This window comes from Notechis scutatus, chromosome 1 (assembly GCF_049901735.1).
Source record: "Notechis scutatus isolate UNSWTSFEM ecotype Mainland chromosome 1, rNotScu1.2, whole genome shotgun sequence".
NCBI lineage: Eukaryota > Metazoa > Chordata > Lepidosauria > Squamata > Elapidae > Notechis > Notechis scutatus.
This window is the reverse complement of record NC_142009.1, coordinates 228680835-228702214: the sequence shown is the minus strand read 5'-3', so window position 1 is coordinate 228702214 and position 21380 is coordinate 228680835. Positions and strand designations below refer to the sequence as shown.

General features: G+C 40.6%; 1 protein-coding gene across 2 annotated transcripts; it reads left to right on the top strand.

Annotated features, from left to right (window-relative positions):
- The first annotated feature begins 3477 nt into the window (after positions 1–3477).
- Positions 3478–21190, top strand: SSRP1 (structure specific recognition protein 1). Of its 2 annotated transcripts, none has more exons than XM_087950493.1 (17): positions 3478–3729; positions 4431–4681; positions 7426–7611; positions 8656–8761; positions 9428–9618; positions 9752–9982; positions 10535–10638; positions 11004–11132; positions 11802–12023; positions 12403–12475; positions 13075–13216; positions 13317–13362; positions 14630–14750; positions 15902–16072; positions 17289–17380; positions 17479–17653; positions 18498–21190. In XM_087950493.1, the coding sequence occupies exons 2-17, from the start codon at positions 4628–4630 to the stop codon at positions 18564–18566; spliced, it is 2112 nt and encodes a 703-aa protein (XP_087806619.1). In that variant the 5' UTR covers positions 3478–3729; positions 4431–4627; the 3' UTR covers positions 18567–21190. The 2 variants fall into 2 exon arrangements, with proteins under 2 accessions (XP_087806619.1, XP_026539592.1); XM_026683807.2 differs by having other exon boundaries at positions 3724–3804.
- The last annotated feature ends 190 nt before the right edge of the window (positions 21191–21380 follow it).

The window sequence follows — 21380 nt, the reverse complement described above, 5'->3', positions numbered from 1 at the left end:
GGGATCGCGCAGAGTTGCAAATCCCTGCCGCTCGCGAAGCCAACAAACCGGAAGATGATGTTACATGGAATTATTTTTGATAACAATACTACTAGTTGTTGTAGTAATGGAAGCCAGAGAGTAAGAGAAAATTCAAAAATGCCTCCCCAGGTGGCTCCCCTGAGGCCCTGGAGGCTCAAAAATGGAGCGCAGGGGGTACTGTGCGCTCCCACAGGCTCCATTCTTTGCCTTCCTGAGCCCCAGGGAAGCCTCTGGGAGCAAAAACACCCCCCCAAGAGGCTCCCCTGAGGCCCAGGAGCCTCAAAAATGGAGCACAGAGGGGGTGTTGTGCCCCCCCAGGCTCCGTTTTTCCTTCCTGAGTCCCAGAGAAGCCTTCTGGGAACAAAAACACCCCCCCAGACGCTCCCCAGAGGCCCAGAAGGGGAAAAAATGGGGGGGGTTGCAAAAAGAAGCCACACCCACCCAGTCACATGACCATGCGTACCTAACCATGCCGACCTAGTCACACCCACAGAACTGGTTGTTAAAAAGTTTGAATCCCACCCCTGGACCCAAGACTTAACAACTGTTCGTAAAAAAAGACATAAGAGTCTGGATAGTGGATGGTGCAGTAGGTAAAGAAAGCAGACTAGAAGCAAAAACAAACAAACAAAACCTCTGTAGAAAGTCACCAAATACAAAGACCTACAAATACATGTAAGATGGCTGTGGCAAATGAAAGCAAAGATAGTACCAATAGTGATAGGTATGATAAATGATTGTTGCTTTAGAGAAAAAGACTTGAATTATAGAATGTTTTGCCAAAATGGAGTTGAAGGTTAGCTGAATATGGGAAGAGCAGCGTATGTTGGAAATATATAATGCATGAGAATAAATGGAATACTTCTGTGAATGGATCTATTCTGAAGGGGGAATAAGACAAAAATGTATGATGTCTCCTAACTTCTTTAATGTACTGATGGATAAATATATACTGTAGCGATGTTAAAAGTGTGTTGGTTGGAGATATAAATTGTATCTTTGTACGCAGGCAATTTTCTATTGTTGACTGAAACTGTAAGGTAGTAGCCAACTTTAAATGGACTGTCTGATGCAACAAGGAGTTTGAATCTTAGAATTGACAGATCAATTACCAGAATATATACATGTATATGTACGTGTACATATACATATCTCACCTTTATTATTTAAGTTGTATTCAACAACAAAATCTGTGACTGACTGCAAGTGTTACATAAATGGCAAAAAGACTTGCATAAATGCTTGAACTTCAGTGAATGTTTTTTAAAAATGGAAAACGGAATGTAAAGGTTCTAAGATGTGCAGACCTTAGTAAAAATAATGGATTGTATATGGTCTATTGTGAAGAATTGTTTTTTAAAGTAGTAAAAATGTTTCTCTGCCCACTTTGTTTATAGAAAGTCTGGCACATCAGGAAAAAAGAAACATTGAATGCAGTGGAATGGGGGTACTTATGAAGAATGAGTCAAGAATGAATGAAGAAATAGGTGATGAATGAATATGAATTGAATGCAAAAGTGAGCGACCGGTATGGAAGAAATATCTTAAAGTAGTTTTTAGCCATACAGCGAAACTGAGTCAGAACTTACAGAAAAATATATAAAGGTAAGGGGAAGGGGGGAAAGAGGAAATGGAAGATGGACAAGAAAGTTATAGATCAGGGGTCCCCAAACTTGGCAACTTTAAGACTTGTGGACTTTAACTCCCAGAATTCCTCAGCCAGCTTTGATGACTGAGGAATTCGAGTTGAAGCCCACAAGTCTTAAAATTGCCAAGTTTGGAGACCTCTGTTATAGACTAATGGAATTAGTAAAATCCTGAAAATGAGAAACAAGACATTGAAAGACAAAATAAACATTGTAACGAGTAGTGATGTATGGGTGTGATGTCAGCATGCTGATATATAGTGAAGAGCTACAGCCAAAGATGTTGATGCAAACCATATCTACCTCTACTCTACTCATATGTGAATGTTGGTTGATTTTAGTTCAGCTTTTAACATTCCTCAGCATTTGGTGAACAAAGTGGGCCTATTAGGTTTTAATCCTTCTTTATGTAACTGGATACTTGATTTCCTTATTGATAGGCCCCGGGTTTGTGTGAGTTGGAAGAAAAGTTTCCAATTCCATCTCCTTGAGTACGGAGATGGTACCCCACAGGGGTCTGTATTGAGTCTGCTACTGTTCACCTTGATGACCCATGACTGCTGTGCCAGATCTGCTACGAATCATATTGTGAAGTATGTGGATGGCATGGCAGTGGTGGGTCTTATCCAAGATGGCAATGAAGATGCATATAAGGAAGAGGAAAAGGCTCTTGTGGAGTGGTGCAATAAAAATAGCCCAGATTTCAATGTTAAAGCAAAGGAGATCATTGTTGATTTTAGAAAGAGTCAGCATAATCATACTCAACTTTGCATCAAGGCTGCAGCTGTGGGGGTGGTCAACAGTATTAAGTATCTGGGGGTGCAGATAACTAACAATCTTAACTTGGTCTCTTCATATGTTATCTTTAGTGAAGCATGCAAACCAGCGTTTGTGTTGGATGAGGAGAGCACATCTTTCTACTGTCCTGGCCACTTTTTACAGAGGCATGACTGAGAACATTTTAACAAACTGGATCACTGTTTGTTTTGATATAGCAGTGCCTCAGATAGAAAGTCCATACAGAGAATGGTAAGGACAGTTGAGAAGTTTATAGGAAGCTTGCTTCCTGTTATTCAGGATACTGCTATGTGCTTAGAGCTCGAAGCATTGTTAGAGACCTCACACACCCACTTCATGATCTATTTCTGTTGCTCCCCTCTGGATTCTGTAACAGATTTGTTCCCTATGTCATCCATCTTGTAAACTCCTAGGATTCTTTTTCTGCCGTGTATATGTATACATTCTAAATAGACTGTGATGTTTCTCTGTGCCATATATGTATGTGGGTATATGCATAATGGTTATCCTTTGAGAGCTGAATGCAACGAAAATTCATTTTAATGTATGCTGATTAGTGTACAATACATTTAAAGTGACAATAAAGTTCTGTTCTATTCTACTCTTCTGTTCTATTCCCTGCTATATTTTCTTAAGCTTTTTAATTTCTTCAGCTATTTCTTATTTCTTTTCTACACACTTGTGTAATGTTGCTTGATCTGACAAAGAACAGCAGGATGCCTTACACATTCATTTTTGCAATATTACTTATTTGCCTGTTAACTTTCTTTAGGCAAAATTTTGTTTCAGTAGCCCACAGCCTTCAGGCAAATCACCTTTCCAACTTTCCGAGCCAGAGAAAGCAGGAAAATGCTTTCATTTAAGAATGGTTTTGAGCCTAAGGACGGGAGGCTGCGGTCCTTGCCATAAAATGAGAGGAGAAAGGCAAAGTACCCTTTCCCCAGTGCCTATAGAAAATCGCGACGCCTCTCAACTACCAACCCCTCAAATCGTAGGAAAGCAAAGATTTAATGCTCCGCCCCCGCCCCCGCGCCTGAAATCCTACTCCAGTTTGGGGCGCTTTTAATCAAAACCCGACCGCGCTCCGAAAACTTTGGCCACAGAGACGTAAAGGGCTAGAGTGGCATCGTTCTGCTTTCATAGAGAAACGTGGCGTAGAAGAGCCGTCATTTTCGATCGGAAGCGTAGCATCGCAGGAAAAAACGCCCACCCGAAGCCTCGCCGGAGCGACGGTCGGTCTTTAGCTTCGGGAGGCGGAAGTGAGGTTGGTTTCCGGTGGCGAGTAGAAGGGGTTGCCTGGGTCTCGTGTTGCGCGGGCGGGAAACAGGGCGAGGGAAGGGTGAGCGATGCGGGGCTTTGGGCCGGGAATCGCGGAGGCTGTAACACGGGTGGGCATGAAACCGATGGCCGGTGTTGTGGTGGTGGAGGCGGGCTTCGTTATCTACGTCTCTGCGCTCCGTAGAGCAGCGACCTCTGACATCCGGCTCTCCCTACTGGCGCCTGTCCACTGTGTTGGGAGGCGGGGTGGGTGGTGGGTGGCAGGGGAACTAGCATTCCCAAGTGGGGCAAAAGGGCTGCACGTAGCTCCAAATAAAGTGACTCACTTCTGAACTGGCCAGGGGCGGTAAGGCCGGTCAATTTGGGCTCCCACTGGGACAACTTAGTAAAGATCCCACGTTGACTTTTTTTTAATTTTTTTGAAATTGGGATATTGTTATTAAGATCTGGTTCTACACCAGGGGTCTTCAAACGTGACAGCTTTAAGACTTGTGGACTTCAATTCCCAGAATTCCTCCTCCAGTCATGTTAGCTCAGGAATTCTGGGAGTTGAAGTCCACAAGTCTTAAAGCTGTCACGTTTGAAGACCCTTGTTCCACAGGAAGAGAGTGCCCAGTTTGCGACGGTAGAGGGAAACTTGTTTTTATTTTGGAAGTAAACACTTGTGTGTCTTTATCTACTTTCCAGATTTCGGGGGGGTGGGGAAGAAGAGATCCGGTGTTCTTGGTTTCTTGGGGCTTCCTTTGCTTCTCTCGTGGTAGAATATGCCAGTCACTAAGACTCCTGCTTGATGTCCTGTGGGATTCCTGGCAAAACACCTTCCAAACAGGATACTTTAGGGATCTCATACCAGCCCCTGCCATAGTGGGCAGGGAGCTGTCAACATGGCAGATACATTGGAGTTCAATGAAATATACCAAGAAGTAAAGGGATCTATGGTGAGTGGATTTAGTAAACATTTCTGAATAGGTAGATCTGGATGATTTGGAGTTGGGGCATGGAAACTGGTTTAAACGAGACACATTTATATGTCTGGATAAAGATTAGGTTTGGAGATAACATACCATTTTCTGTAAGAACAGACCTCACCTCAAGAATTCTGATTTAGGCATTGTGAAATCCATGATGCTACAATAGCTTAATTACTAAAATTTATCTTGAAATTGCTAATGGTAATCACATTTATCTTAAGATCTTTTTAATTGTTTAATGTTGCTAGTGCCTAACTGACTAGAGTAATGGCATTTCTGGATATTATCATTGTAAAAATGCACAGGAAACCAATTTAAGTTAGCTTATCTCAATTTAAAAATAGCCCAAATTTCTAAAAAATCCTGAATCATTTCTGTTATAGTACAGGTAGTCCTAGACTTAAAACGGTTCATTTAGAGACCATTTTAAGCTACAACAGCACTGAAAAAGTGTCTTATGACCATTTTCCACACATACACTGGGAATTTTTACCTATTTTATGAGCTTTCTTGACACAGTTGTTAAGTGAATCACTGCAGTTTTAAGTTAGTAACATGGTTGTGATTGTTGCAGCATCCTGATGCATAATTGGAATCCAGGTGCTTGGCAGCCTGACTCATATTTATGACGGTTGCAGTGTTCCGGGGTCACATGATCATCTTTTGCAATCTTCTGACAAGGAACGTCAATGAGGAAACCAGTTTCACTTACCAACTATGTTACTAACTTAATAACTGCAGTGATTCACTTAACAACTGTAACAAGAAAGGTTGTAAAATGGAGCAAAACTCACTTAAATGTCTCACTTAGCAACAGACATTTTGGACTCTGTTGTGGTTATAAGTTATGGAATGCCTGTATTCTGTATCTCAGTGCTACTGTTTTGGTATTAGCTTAATTTCTAGGAATAGTTCTCTCTTCCTGAGTATGTTAATGTTGATTTTTAATTCTAATAAATTTGTGACACTTGTCATTGATAATATATGTTCTCCATTTCATTGAATCATTTGTTTAAAAACTGTTATTTTTTATGTACGTGAAAGGAAGGCTACCTATAAAGTTACAACTTTAAATTGTATGATGTATGGGGGAGAGTTCTAATTGAATAAACATACTATTGATGTGTATAATATCTTGAAAAAAATAGTAGTAGTATAGACATAATGAAGGTGCCCCGGATACCAAATAGGAACAATTGTCATGTTTTATTGCTACGTTCCTTTTTTGAACAATGGTACACTGTATTAGGTCTGGAAGAACATTTATTTTGGTCTGCAAAAACATTTACATATTCTAACTGACAAGAAAGCCACTGTCTGTAGCCTAGGTGTCGATTCTCAGTTTTCCAAGTGATGAAATCCCTTTTTTTTTTTTTGAAAAAGAACAAAGTCCATCCTCCAAGACAATTTCTTTTATTTAGGAAAGCATCAAATTGGCAAAGTCCATGGTAATTCCAGATCGGACACAACCCGGAATTACCCCACAATATTAAAAGTTAGAAACAACCCCCAAAAGGCACATTCTCTAATAGAAGTAATTCAACGTTGCTTGATGTCATAAATCTCCACCTCAAGGGGCCTAAGCACGGAGAGCTCGTTTTCCCACGGGAAGAAGAATCACCTAGCCAAAACAACTCTCTATCTCCACTCCTCCCCCTTAGGAATGTGGCAAGTCTGAAACCCTTCCCCCCCATGACTGCCACAGAGAAAGTAAGAAAAAGAATATATACTAAGCCTAACTAAAATGGTTACACATATATCAATTTCGGGCTTGACATCGATGGTATTGAATTCTTCATGGCCAATCTAGGTGGGATCTAGCATATATGTAGTCTCAATTTTATGACCACATTTGAACTCCAAATTTCTGTTGCTAAGTGAGATCATTGTAAATGAATTTTGTCCCATTTTATGACCTTTCTTGCCATAGTTGTTAAGTGAATCACTGCAGTTTTAAGTTAGTAAGATGGCTGTTAAGTGAATCTGGATTCCCCGTTGACTGCTTATCAGAAGGTTGCAGAAGGTGATCACATGACCCTGCAACCATCATAAATATGAGCCAGTTGCCAAGCATCTGAATTTTGATCATGTGACCATGGGGAATGTTGCAATGGTCTTGTGAAAAACAGTCATAAGTCTCTTTTTTCAGTCTTGAAATTTCAAATGGTCATTAAATAAGTGGTCCTAAGTCAAGGAATACCCGTATATTAAAAATGTAGTCTGATGCGTCTTCATTATTTGGGCATAATGTTAGAAGAAATTTCTATAACTTGATTGATTGATAAATTATGTGGTATTAAATTAATTGAGTCCAGGTCTTTCAGTGGTGTACTCATCATCATTGTAACCGAATCCATCCACTTTGCTGCTGGTTGTCCTCTTCCCTCTTCACCTTTCTCAGCATTATCTCCTTCTCCAGAAAAATTAGTTTTTTGCATTATGTGTGCATATTCCTTCAATTGCTTATCTATATGGATGTATATGCTTACTGCCAATGATTCTAAATTTTAAAGAGGATCTTAGAGGCTCTTGAAAGAATGAAGTTACTTAGGGATAAGTTTTATTTTTTAATTTAGATGAGAAAATAGTCTATTCCTCCTTTAAATAGAAATCTGTTTTTCCTTTGTGTAAAAAGGTTAGGTACCATCCTTTGCCTTCAGCTATTGCCATTCACTATTGTTTTCTTACTGACATTTTCTGTTCTGCACTAGAATGATGGCCGTCTGCGGCTGAACCGTCAAGGTGTGATTTTTAAGAACAGCAAAACTGGGAAAGTTGACAACATCCAGGCCTCAGAATTGGCAGAGGGTGTCTGGAGGCGAGTAGCATTGGGACATGGCCTCAAGCTGCTTACTAAAAGTGGCCATGTCTACAAGTATGATGGGTTCAGAGAGACGGTAAGACCCTTTTGATGCAGGTTTGTTTTTGAACAAGATGCATTAGAGAAGAATGCAGAGCTTTAATCAGATAGGCAGCTGAAGATAAGTTGTTTTAAAAACTACTAGAACAGGGTTGTCAAACTCAATGCCTGCAAACCAGATTCGGCCCGCGGGGAGATTAAATCCGGCCCGTGGGGCTGGCCTGGGAATATCAAAGGACCGGCCTGCAGTGCCTCTGCTGGCAAAAATGGGCCGGAAAACGGGGGACGTGCGGCCCATTTTTGACCTCCACGGCCTGCAGCAGCACTTTACTGCCCAAAATGCCTCATTTTGGCCAGTAAAGTGCTGAAGGAGGCATCTGTGCCATCTCCCCCTGCTCCCTGCCCACCCCTGCCGTTCCGTGGACGAGAACTATAATGCTGATCCGGCTTTTAAAGAAATCCAGTTTGATGCCTCTGCACTAGAGTGTTCACTGTAGCAAGAGATTTTGCAGTTAGATAACTAATCTGATTACATCAGTTGTTTTTCAACCTTGGATCTTATAATACTGTTTTTAATATGAATGGCATTTGTAGCAGCAATTCTTGTTTCCTATTTAACTATAGATTCTTGCCTCAGCTGGTGGCAGCACCTAGCTAGCTAAACAGAGTTGGCCCTATTTTGTAATTGGATGTGGGAGACAACCTAGAGATTCTGAAAAAACCCAGAAAGAAAGAAAGAATGGCAAATCACTTTTCTATTAAGCCTGGGAAATTTCATAGTTATATCTATGCAAGTTGCCAATAGCCCACTTTAACTCAAAGAGAGTGTAGTTTTGTTTTTGTTGGGTTTTTTGCATTTGTTGTAGGAAGTGCTAGTGATAAAATACACAGATTTTTTTAAATGGCTCAACACCCACATAACGTTTCTTAATATTATAGTTTAGGGCTTATACTGTAAGTATGATTTCATATCTGGGGTATAATGTAAATTTCTGTAGTGTAAACAAAGGCACTAGATTCAAATTACTGTTGTACATGTCTTTAGCTTGCTGGTGTGTACATTGACTGTTTTTATTCTTAGGAGTTCGACAAACTTTCAGATTTCTTCAAAACACACTTTCATTTAGATCTTGCTGAGAAAGATCTATGTGTAAAGGGCTGGAACTGGGGGACAGTCAAATTTGGAGGTGAGTTTTACACTATACCTCCATGGAAATTGGTAGTTGGAAACAATTCAAGGAGACATAGCTAATTGAAAATGATAGATGGGTTTGTTGTAGTTTTCTGGGGAAGGGATTGGTTGATGGCTGTGAGGTAGTAGTTGAACTTACATATAGGACTAAGTAGTGTTAAACAAACAACAATTGGCTTCAGTTTTCATCCTTTATTATGCTAAAACCTGTAGACCAGGACAATTGATTTTCAGTCTTTTTTGATGCAGCAGCTGCCCCAAGCTTACAATCCTTGGTGCTAACTACTTGAGACGTTTTTGAGACAAATTATGCTGTAAAATACGCTTTTAAAAAGAAAAAATACCATTCCCCATTTCTCCCTCCAACAAAACTGTAGGTGAATACTGGCTATTTCAGTTCAGATAATGTCCAATCCATTTTGTATCATTTTCCTGCTTGTTGGAACCTTGCTCTTCCACATTAAATGTGGTTCCCAACAGTCGAAAAATTGCCCATCCCTTCTATATAAACCTCAGTATGCACATCCCCAAGCATTTTGCAGTTAAGCAGTTAAAACCAAAGCCGATGTCTTAAGCGCATTATGGGCTTAGCAGGATGTGGGAAATAAAGTGATGTACTTTGGTTGGGGGTAAAAACTTTTTTCTTTTTTCTTTTTGCAAGGGCAACTTCTCTCTTTTGATATTGGGGAGCAACCAGTTTTTGAAATCCCACTCAGTAACGTGTCCCAGTGCACCACTGGCAAGAATGAGGTGACCCTGGAGTTCCATCAGAATGACGATGCTGAGGTGTCCCTCATGGAGGTCCGCTTCTATGTGCCACCCACTCAGGAGGATGGTGTAGACCCCGTGGAGGTAGGTTGAACATGAATGGGAGGTGGCAGAGTGGAGGAAGAAACATTTTTTTCATGAATCAATCAATCAAACGCTTATTGTCAACGAACAACACGTGAACAATGAAACTGAAAAACTCTCCTTGCTGTTGCAGGCATTTGCCCAGAATGTGTTATCAAAGGCAGATGTCATCCAGGCTACTGGAGATGCTATCTGTATCTTCCGAGAGCTGCAGTGCTTGACTCCTCGTGGGCGCTATGATATCCGTATCTATCCTACCTTCCTGCACCTCCATGGCAAAACATTTGATTACAAGATCCCATATACCACTGTTCTGCGGCTTTTTTTGCTTCCCCATAAAGATCAGCGCCAAATGTTTTTTGTGGTGAGGAATTTTGAAATCATTGTCAAAATACTTCTTGTGAGAAGTAATTGCTGTGATTGCTTCTCGGAATAGGTTTCATTCAAAAAAAATATTTGATATTTTGTGAGCGAAACTAGCTGCTTAAACTACATATATCTAATTTAAATCCAAAAGTAAAATTATTTGTCCTTTATATCCCTTTTTTGGTGAAAGGAAGAATCCAGAAATAGCCTCTTTCTCCTAGATTTCACAATTTCTAATTATTCCAGGTGGATGTCCATCTTCTTGGTTATTATGGAAATAAAGGGAACTTACCTATTTTTAGTATAATATTTGTCTGATGGCCCTTGCATTTCTTTTATATTTTGGGGCAATAGTGGGAGTGGAAAGAGAGGCAGCTTTTTCCTCAGTTTCTCTTTATTCTCTTATCATGCTGGGAGACTGTCCCTACTGCATGTTTAATGCACTTGGCCCATAGCTAAATGGCTTTTTTGGTCTGGCATTCATTATATATACATACACACACACACACGCATACATATATATACTTACGGCTGTCTCTGTTTGTTCCAGATCAGCTTAGACCCTCCTATAAAGCAAGGCCAAACTCGCTATCACTTCCTTATTCTACTGTTCTCAAAGGATGAGGATATCTCCTTGACCCTCAACATGAATGAGTAAGTACTCTTATATGATCAAGATTCATACCCCTCAGGAAGCCATGGTTGCTTTGGCCTTGGTTGTTAAGTAGGTCGCGATGGCTGGATTCACAGATTGTTTAAGCAACCTGACAGTCTGTGTATTTGGTCTTGCATTTGTTCATAAGGGATGTACACATATGTAAGATAATTGTGAAAACGGGCTATATATATATAAAACATCGTTTATGTGGTAGCAACATAGTCAGCTGTTTTAGAATGGGGCATGTCTGCATCTATTCTCTGTTACTGGTCTCAACTCCGAGGCTCAGCTGATAGCTCAATGTTCTAATATTGCATGGGAAGTCTGTCTCTGTCTTGACTGGCATTTTCTCTACTTAAAGGGATGAAGTTGAGAAGCGCTTTGAAGGACGGCTCACCAAAAACATGTCTGGGTCTCTGTATGAGATGGTCAGTCGTGTCATGAAAGCCCTCGTGAACCGCAAGATAACTGTACCAGGCAACTTTCAGGGGTAAGGAATGCAGATTGTAGGAACAAATGAACTGTTGAGTAACCAGCTTTCAGTGTTCCGAAGGGGAGTGACAAAGAAGGCATTAAGATCTGAGTGATAGGTATAATGAATAACAGTAATGACTACAGGTTATTGATTGTCGATAGGTAGTCCTTGACTTACGATTGAGCACAAACTTTCAGTTGCTAAGCAAAGTGAATTTTGCCCCATTTTACCACCTTTCTTGACACAGTTGTCAAATGAATCACTGCCAGTTGTTAAGTTAGTAACACAGTTGTTACTAACTGGTTTCCCTGTTGACTTTGCTTGTCAGAAGATCACAAACGGGGATCACGTGACCCTGGGATACTGCAATCATCATAAATCTGACTTGGTTGCCAAACATCTGAATTTTTATCATGTGTCCAAGGAGATGTTGCAATCATCGTGTAAAAAATGGTCATAAGTCACTTTTTTCAGTGCTGGCGTAACTTTGAGCGGTCATTACATGAGCTACATAGACTACCTCTATTGTGTACTTTTTCCTCTTTAATTGCTAAGGTTAAGCCAAATGGTGATAAACTAAGGATGCTTGGGCTCCCAAGTTTGATAATCTGTCTCGGTATTTTTTAATAAATGCCTTCATCTGGCTCAACAACGTTTATATTGATGTTTCTTTTCCTTTGCTAGACATTCTGGAGCCCAGTGCATCACGTGTTCCTACAAGGCTAGTTCGGGCCTCTTATATCCTTTGGAACGTGGCTTCATCTATGTGCACAAGCCACCTGTTCACATCCGCTTTGACGAGATTGCTTTTGTCAACTTTGCTCGTGGGACCACAACAACACGTTCCTTTGACTTTGAGATAGAAACCAAGCAAGGGACACAGTATACTTTCAGCAGCATAGAGAGGTAAGCGAATGCCAATCCAGCCAGAGCTGTTGAGGGATGCCCCCCCATCTCAGTTGCTGCTTTGTAATGTATAGGCTGTCTCCCATTTCAGAGGATACTAGCAGAACCTTTGTGATTCAAAAATTCTGTTTGTATTGCTTGTCTGCTACTGTGACCCATGATTTCAAATGTTTTGTTTTTCATTTGATCGTCATCTTTCTTGATCCTTTTCCTCTCCCTCCACCATTACTACCGCCACCCTTCTCTCCCTGCCCTCAGTTCCCTGCCTTAGCAACAAAAAATAGTACTGCCCCTGTTTGATCGGTTTCTGCCCTAGGCAGGTGAATATTGGTCCTATGCTAAATCCTACAGACATACCTGTGATTTCTATTCCCCACAGAGAAGAATATGGAAAACTCTTTGACTTTGTGAATGCCAAGAAATTGAACATCAAGAATCGGGGACTTAAGGAGGTACTTGTTTCAGGGGGTGGGCTAGAGAGAGCAAGGAAAGGCAATTGCTATCTAGTCCTGTTCCTGATCTGCTTGGGGTGGGATGGGGGTTTCTCTTTCTCTCCAGAGCTTTCTTCCTTCTCAATTTCTGTTCTCTCCTTGTAGAAGAAAAAGGTCTGTGCGATTATCCCCTCCTCTTCCTCCTCTTGGTTCAGGTCTCCTCTGCATGGCTGTGGTGAACATTTCTAATCACCATAGTATAACAACCTTGCATGAACCACAAGGATGGGGCAGTAGCCTGCTTTGCTCCAGGAGTGGCTTCTATCTAATCAGTTGTTAAAAGTCACCAGCATGATTCCTCCCTTTCCCTGGGGAGGGAGAGGGTGTTTTAGCAGATTCTGGGAAGCAGCATGTAATTGGTTGTTGAGGCATCTGCGAAATTTGTGGTACCAGAAACTTTCTCTCTGCAGTTTGTGTGCCTAGGAGCATGGTGGGGGGGGACTACAGGTGTAGAATCTCTGCATGCTTTAGGTGTCAATACGATTGAAGAATTTTTATCTGCTTGCGGCAAGTGAAACCCTTGCGCTCGTATCCATGGAACCCATTGTGTGTGTTACCAGGGCATGAAGAACGTGACCTACGACGAATATGACGGTTCTGATGAAGACTCCCATGATGCCTACTTGGAGCGGATGAAAGAGGAAGGCAAGATTCGTGAAGAACATGCGAATGACAGCAGTGAAGACTCCGGAGAGGAGACAGGTGAGCTTTCTTTCAGTGGCTGGCCTGATTTCTCCAAATTGCTTTCACTTGCAGTTGGGAGTGGAAACGCCGTGCATTTCCTGTTCCTTTTTCTTTCCAGATGAGTCATTCAATCCGGTAGAGGAGGAGGAAGATGTGGCAGAAGAGTAAGTTTAAAAAAAGATAACTATTTAGTTAGATTCTCTTGTTTAATGTCTATGGTGTATTAATGAAATTGTGGTAGTTGTTAGCATTGTTTAATAGTAGTATCAGTGGCGTTAGATTCATATCATATTTTGAGTTATTGAATAATAGGCAGGCTACAAATCTTAAAAAATAACTATTTTTAGAAGGGCTGGTGCTGCTTTTCCTTACAATGAACATGAGGTCACTATGACCATGTTAGAACCAAAATATGCAACCTGTTGCCCTGCAAATATTATCTTTATAACCTCCGAATGTTAATTCTGAAGTCTGGGCCTTTGGAAAGTTGTAGTTCAAAGTATTTGCAAGTCTAAATTGCCTGCTCATGTCTTAGAAAATGATTGAGATAACCTAAGAATGCAGAAACAGGAAAATCTCAAGATTAAAATATTTCCAAGAGAAAAATATTAAATATCTGTTCTAAGAAAGACTACAGAAATATAGTGAAAAATGAGAACAGTTGAGTTTGACTGTAGAAATACCATAATTTGTAAGGATTGTAGGAATAAGGTAAAACTGGAGTTTATTTAATAAATTTCCTTAGCCAACTTTCAGAACTGCAATTTTAGGGCAACTAACAGTGTAATTGTAAATTAACTTTACAGTAAAGCAACAGTGAAGAGTAATCTCTTCTGGAAGATAAATTGCATTTACAACAGAGTCATATGTTATAGTAAAAGTTACATCTTCAGGAAAATCATGAGCATCAGAAATCTGCATACTTTCCTTGAAGCTGCTGGATAATTTATTGGAGGAAATGATGTCAGGAAAAACAATCTGTCTAGAATGGAATATTTATGAGTGGTTTTGCTTGCTTATTTTGGAAGCTTTTTTCATGGGTTTTTGAAAAGAAAAAAATACTTGCAGAAATAGAAGATTAAGTCAAAAAATCATTTTTCCTGATGATTTTTCATATAATGAAACCTATTTGTGTTTTATTTAAAAAATCTGTAATGGCTTTGTGCCCTTTGCTACTATGTATATGTGTAAGCAATAATTTGTAGAAATGTAAACTCTTAAAAAAAAACTTCTAGTACCTAATCTCTTGAAGAATTTTTTGTAAGATTTGTTTTTGACATGATTCTGTGGTGTGAAGTGTCAGGAATTGTAGATTAGATCTTTTTATTAGGGTAAGGAAATTATTCAAACTTGTGAATAGAAACTGCATACATGCACCTTTATTTTGCTGATCAATTTTGACCCACCCCTCTTGACTTTTTCTTGAGACAGGTTTGATAGCAATGCCTCTGCTAGTTCGTCTAGTAATGAAGGGGATAGTGATGAGAAGAAAAAACCTGTCAAAAAAGCCAAAATTGTTAAAGAACGGAAGCCCCGCAAGAAACAGTCTGAGGTGAAAACTGAGCTCAACTTAACATGTTTAACGGTGTCTGCCCGACAAGATAATGATTGCATTCAGTATAATTAGAAGCAACCTTGTATCCTGCTGAGTACACTCTTCTGTTGCTCAGAGATCACTGGAGACTCAGTCTTGTTCAGAGTAGCTGACCTTTGCCTTAATTTGGAGGGTTTGGTGGTTAGAGAACCTTCACATATGACTTAATTGAGCAACACCCCTCTGTCTCCAGACACTATCAGCAAGACTAACTAAATGAAGGAAAACACTCAAATCAAAATCGGTTTCGCAAACTATATCTGAATTACAATGTAAAAAATGAATTGAGTATAAGCCTTACCTTTTTTTATGAGGAGATTAACCTTTGAAATAGATTCTCGTGAGGCTTCAGTATCATAATCAAAGTTTTAGAAGGCCTAAAGAAGTGGATTCTATGTACCGAGAAACTTCAGGATTACAGAATTAGAAGTAACCATCGAGGTCACCTAGTGCAACTGCCTCTGATCCCCTAGATCAGGCCTGTCAAACTAGCGGCCCATGGGCCGGATACATCACGCACAGGCCACGCCCACCCCGGCTCCACAAAGGCAAAAAACATCGCGATACGTCACCATCCGGCCCGTGACGTTATTGAGTTTGACACCTGTTCCCTAGAGCATGAATTAAATTGCTAAAAATGGTTTGGGGCTCCTTACAAATGTTATTTATAAAAATTGTTTATATTGATTTATAAGTGATATTTCTAAGTGCACGTTTTGTGATTGACCACTTTCACTGACAATCAGTTTGCCAATGGAGCCCCTCTTGAGACCATTCATGACAGATACTGAAAATTCCCAGCACATTCAGTAAAGGGTCTCAGTAAAGTTTGCCCTCCCATGGTTGTAGGAAGGCTGTCTCCATTCAGGGGTGGAAAGAGCTCAGCGAGAGTCTTGACCATGAACCAAACACATAGCAGAGGGCTGCTGGAGTACAATCGGGAACAAGTTGGCTATCCCATTTATTTGAAAGTAAAGGCCTAAAAAGTCACAACAGTTCAGAAGAGAAACATGCAATACTATATCTGTAGGATAGAGTGGGGAAAAGGCGTCTCTTTCTTACGTATTTGTGCTTTTCTTCCAATTCTCTTCTCTTGCACCCCCTCCTAGGGTAAGAAAGGGAAAGACCCCAATGCCCCAAAGAGGCCTTTATCTGCATATATGCTCTGGCTCAATGCTAATCGTGACAAGATCAGATCAGACAGTCCTGGCATGAGCGTCACTGACGTGTCTAAGAAAGCTGGGGAACTGTGGAAAGGAATGTCAAAAGAGAAGAAAGAGGTGAGTCAAGAGATGGTGCTGACCGGAATCCCATTTTTTGGGGTGATGACAATGAGGGGGGGGGGGATTTTTTTTCTTTCTGAAAAAATGTGTTATAATAAATCCCAAAATACTAACTTTCTAGCGCACAGTAATCCTGTTCTTATCATTTGGCATTCCCACCGGAATACTAAATTTCATATGGACTTTTGTGTGCCACTTAAGATCAAAGATACATAATTCCTTCAATTGAATGCTTGAGTTTTTAAAAATAGAACCAAAGTCTCAACGGAGTTATGAGGCACGATAGGTACTTCTGAAATTGTATGGTTGATGGGGACTTTAAACACAACGGAAGAGAATATGCCTTGCATACAGAGCACACTAAACTCAATCCCCATTAGCAACCAGCCTGAGAGGCAAAGACTTCTGCCTACAAATCTGGGGAGTTTATATACTTAAACTCTTAGGCTAGGGTGGGGAGACCCAGTCTTACTTTCTGACCAGAAGCTCATTGGATGACTTTAGGCCAGTTGCCCTCTCATTCCAAACTATGTCAACTCTTAAGCTGATTTGGGGAGAAATTGGAGAGGGGAAGTACTGTGTCCACTTTCCTGAACTCCTGAATATTAAGCATGATTTAAACCAAATAAATGAATGATCTGTATTGGTATTGCTGAGGATTTAGGGGTTTCCTGAACCCAGTGAGAGTCTGTGCTGGATTTAACAGAGCTGCTAAACTTTTGCGCTCTTCTGCTATTCACTAGAGGTAAACAACCATTTCAAGATCAAAATGCTTCAACTCCCTGATGCGCTGTGCCTATCTCCCCAGATACATTTGAGTGTTTAATTCGTGATAGTCCATTTCTGGTAAGATCACACTATAGTCTGTTCCAAGATTGGAATCTTTTGCTTTGGAACATTTTGCATATCTTTACTTTCTAGGGCAGAGTAATCCTCTCCTGATCATTAGGCGTTCCCACGGGAGTACTAAATCTCTTACCAGCTTTTGAGTCTGAAACTGACCTTCAGAACCGTAGCAAATCAGCCTAAGGGGAAAACACTATTGATTTAAAGAAGTTGGGATTTTGAAATGTAACTTTCTGTTTCCATGACATTCGGATAGGATACACTCAGGAGTTAGTAGGAATATTATATGCATTAACAGTTACTGTATGTATGAATGGGGATTATGCAGTTTAAACAAGATGTGTAGAACTGGCTGTTTGGCTTGTAGGAATGGGAGCGCAAAGCAGAAGAGGCCAAGAGGGATTATGAGAAGGCCATGAAGGACTACAGTGAGGGGGGCAAAGTGGACAGTTCCAAGAGGTGAGCAGTTATATGAGAGTTGTTCCCCCGACCCCATCTCTCCTAAACCAAAAGGACTGTGCTATTGCAGAAACTTGTCTGTGTTTTTATGTGTGCAGAGAAAAAGCCAAAAAGAAAAAGCCTGAAAAATCAGGAAAAGGCAAAACAGAGAAGAAGGTAGCGACACCTGTAAAATCTGCTAGCAAGATTCCTCCTAAACAGTTAAGTGAGAGCTTCAAGAGCAAGGAATTTGTGTCCAGTGATGAAAGTTCCTCAGGCGAAGACAAGAAGGAGGTGAGTTTTAAAATACAGTGGAGGTGGGTGCTGAGCCATAGTGGCACAGTGGTTAGAATGCCATATTGCAGGCTAATTCTGCTGACTGCCAGCAATTCAGTTCTCACCAGGCTCAAGGTTGACACAGCCTTCCATCCTTCCGAGGTCAGTAAAATGAGGACCCAGATTGTCGGGGGGCAATAGGCTGACTCTGTAAATAGCTTAAGAGAGGGCTGTAAAGCACTGTGAAGCAGTATATTAGTCTAAGTGATATTGCTATTGCTAATGCTAATGCTTGATGTTGACTGTAAACTTTAAAAAAAAAAAAACAGAAAAGGGCACTGCTCAATTTTATCCAGATTCTTTTTTAATGCTTGGGCTTGCTTCAGAAAAACCTACGTAAACATCCCTCTAAAAATTGTAAATTGTGACACTCAGAATTAATCCCAATTGCTTTGTTGATCTGAGACAATATATTAGGTTTGCATTTAGCCGTGAATATCTGTTTACTTGGGTTTTATCGACTTCAGAACATTTTACTCTTTAAAGCTACGCTCTTGCAATTTGGTGTGTGGAGTGGCCCTGTGCCTGGATTCCCCTGGGCTGAAAGCACATGTGGAATACATCACTACTTCACTTGCCTGCACACCATCAGACTGGATGAGATGATTGTCCAAACATCATCTTCCCAGTGGTCAGCATCTGTCACCATTTGCCAACCCCAATGCAAGAGCATTAAAATAGGATGAGGGGAGGGAATGCTAGCTTTTCTTTTTGGATAGGATTCTTTTAATTTAGAACCTGTAAAACATGTATCTAATCCTATTTGTCTTCCATATTCCTAACCGCGCTCGTTCTCTTCCAGGACTCTGAGGAGGAGGAGATAGCCAGCACGCCACCTAGTTCAGCAGAATCTGCCTCTGGCTCTGATTAGCCAGGAATACTCAAGCCATCACACTGGTTCCCCTAGCCCTCCTGCAGGTGGCATGGTAGCTATACTGCCGAGGGGAGACTGACTGGACATTTTCATCCAGGCCAATAGGCTGAAGACCTGGCAAGGCATAGGGATATCTTTCTTTTTTCACTGGCCTCCTCAGCTATTTTCCCTTCCAATACCACAGTAATTAGTCAGAGCCAATTACTGCCTTTGGAGAGAAAGGATGCCGCCTAAAGAAAATCGAGAAAGCCAGCCATCCCTTGTTTTCTGCCTCCGTGTTGTTGCAGGCGCACTGTATCCTTTCAGATGGCGAGCTGAATGGCATACAGCTGAAAGCTGGGACACTGTACGGTCTCCAGAGTCAAGTTCAGTTGGTATTTCTATCTTTCCCTTCCCGGTTTTTTAAAAGTTCTCTTCGCATTTCTGTTTTATCATGGCTAACTGAATTAATAAAAAAATAAAATGGCTATAGATGGGGTTTGTTGTAATATAATCCAAGGTAACAGCCAGACCAATGAGCAAGTGTCTTTTCAATCCGGAGAGCTGCAAGGAGGAGAAAGAAAAAAAGTAGCCAAGGGTTTCTGCAGCAGCAAATGCAGGGAAAGACTTCCCTTGCCGCCACCTCTCTTGACCTGAGCCAGTGATTACCCTGGAGGCAGTAGTGTGGCAGCTGTATCTTCCTCCGCCTTGGGCCAAGGGTCTTAACTTTACTGCCTTCCATTAGCAACAGCACTAATTGTATTTAAAGAGCCATTGTGTGCTGCTGGGACTTGGCTAATGCAAGGAACAGTCAATAGTATAGAGGTCTGGCAGTGCAGGAGGCTCACATCAGAGGTAATGGCTTTGAGCATCTTTGGCATTAGCACTTAGGACATTCCTGGTTTCTCCTACAAGCGCTGCTGCGTAAGGCAGGGTGGGGAGAGAGATGCTGTTGTGCTCTGGCCTTCTAGTAAAGGCCAGAAGGGAACACAGTGAACAGTGTGGTTTTTTTCCCCCTCTCTCTTAGAATTAACTGTCCATAACAACCAGTATGAAGGCACTTACCAATATGCACAACTCTGGATGGGTTAATGGTGGAATTAGGTCTGGTCTCTGGTTGCATGATAGTGGCTCTTTAATTGATAAGGAGGTTATTCCTCAAATCTGCCCAAAGATTCATGAATAGAAATAAAAGCAGTTGGCATTCCTGATTCAGCCCACAGAGTTCACCAGCCTCTACATTAAGGATTCTCCTGGCATAAAACAGATTCCAGCTTAATCAGTATTCTGTCCCCTGGATATGAAAGAAAAATCATTAGAGAGACGTGGAAGCAGAATGGCAATGAAATCATTTATCCCAATCGGCATATTGCATTGTTACAGGATTTTCTCTTGGCTAAAATCTGAAAAGGGAAAACCAGTGCGTGCTACCGGCTGTCACATTGTTAGAGAGTTTGGTCATACATATTAGGCATTGCTTTGAATAATTTATATGTTCCAACCTGGCTGTTTAGACATTAGGAATGAATGGCTGGTTTTCCAGATTTCATTTCCCCCTATTACTATAGTTGCACGTACCAGTCAAATGCTTCTTGTGTTTTTCATTGTCATAAAATAACATTCACAATTAATATAGACCATTTTATTTTATTAATTTCCTGATGAAATGACCAGAAAGTCTTGTCATTAATAACAAACATGCTTTGAATCCTATCTGCTTGGGCAAAATAAGATGCTCCCTCTTGTATTCCTGTCTCTTTTCTATACCCCTCTGAAACAGGATGTGTGCACATTTGTGATGGGAGCAGGAGGTGCCCTTATTGGTTGTTATGGACAGATAATCTTCAGTTGACCCCTTTTGTGGGGATGTTTGAACTGTCAAAAATACATTTCTGCATTCATATATTGGCTACCTATGATATAATTTATGGTATTCCGCAGAGACGAATTATGTAGAATCCTAGGCAGACCCCTTTGTTAGTTCTTCCCTTCTTGCACAACCTGAATTCATGGGGTTTTATTTGATATTCTTTGCTCTTTTAATGAATAAATGAGAGGCTATGTACTTGTGAAGGGCCAGAATCGAGCTTCATTATTTAAAAATTATTTCTCACCTTGGCCCTGTAGCATAGCTGTAGTCCACAAATTCTGTAAGAATCCTCATCTACCCAGGAAAAAAGACAAAACAAGGGAACACTTAAGGATGCTCTTTGGCTTCTGGAATGTTTCAACTGGTTTTGGTTGCCGATTTATGAAAGTACCTTTTCATCTTTTTTAAAAAAAATATATCCACTGGCTGAAAGAGATAGTTTGCCCCTGCAGTTAGGTGCTGTGAAGGTTTTATTTTTTTACTAATAATGTCAATTAAGTTGTAGTTCTCTGTTTCATAGCTATCTTCCTTCAGTGATTATGATCAACGCTGTATTTATGTACACATAAGATAATTTTTTGCATAAAATGTGTCACGCTTCTCTTAATTCTTAATTCTTCTAAAGGTAAACATAAAAGAGAAACATGATTGTCCTAGGATTACAAGACATTTAAACAACATGTCAAAAGTGAAGGTGTGATATAATTTCCTGGCACATCAGGATTTTTTAGATTTCTCTCTCCAGTGATCAAATAAAGGAGATACAGCATAACAGATGTCTTCTATGAGTTTGTACACTGACATAGTGTTGGTTTTCCTCTAATTCCAAAAGGATAATAACAATTTAGGAGCAGGATGAGAGGAATTAAACGATAGGATACATAGCCTTTACTAACCTTTCTGCTGAAAGAGGGCTTCAATTTATCAAAGGCAAAAACAGCCTTAGGCCTCATTACCTTTCA

What these genes read in the sequence shown, in the direction of transcription:
- SSRP1 (XM_087950493.1), top strand. Translation starts at nt 4,628, where the DNA reads ATGGCAGATACATTGGAGTTCAATGAAATATACCAAGAAGTAAAGGGA. An exon ending in GTACCAGGCAACTTTCAGGG is followed by an intron (nt 11,133 to 11,801) that starts GTAAGGAATGCA and finishes TTCCTTTGCTAG; the next exon opens with ACATTCTGGAGCCCAGTGCA. An exon ending in GAGGAAGATGTGGCAGAAGA is followed by an intron (nt 13,363 to 14,629) that starts GTAAGTTTAAAA and finishes TTCTTGAGACAG; the next exon opens with GTTTGATAGCAATGCCTCTG.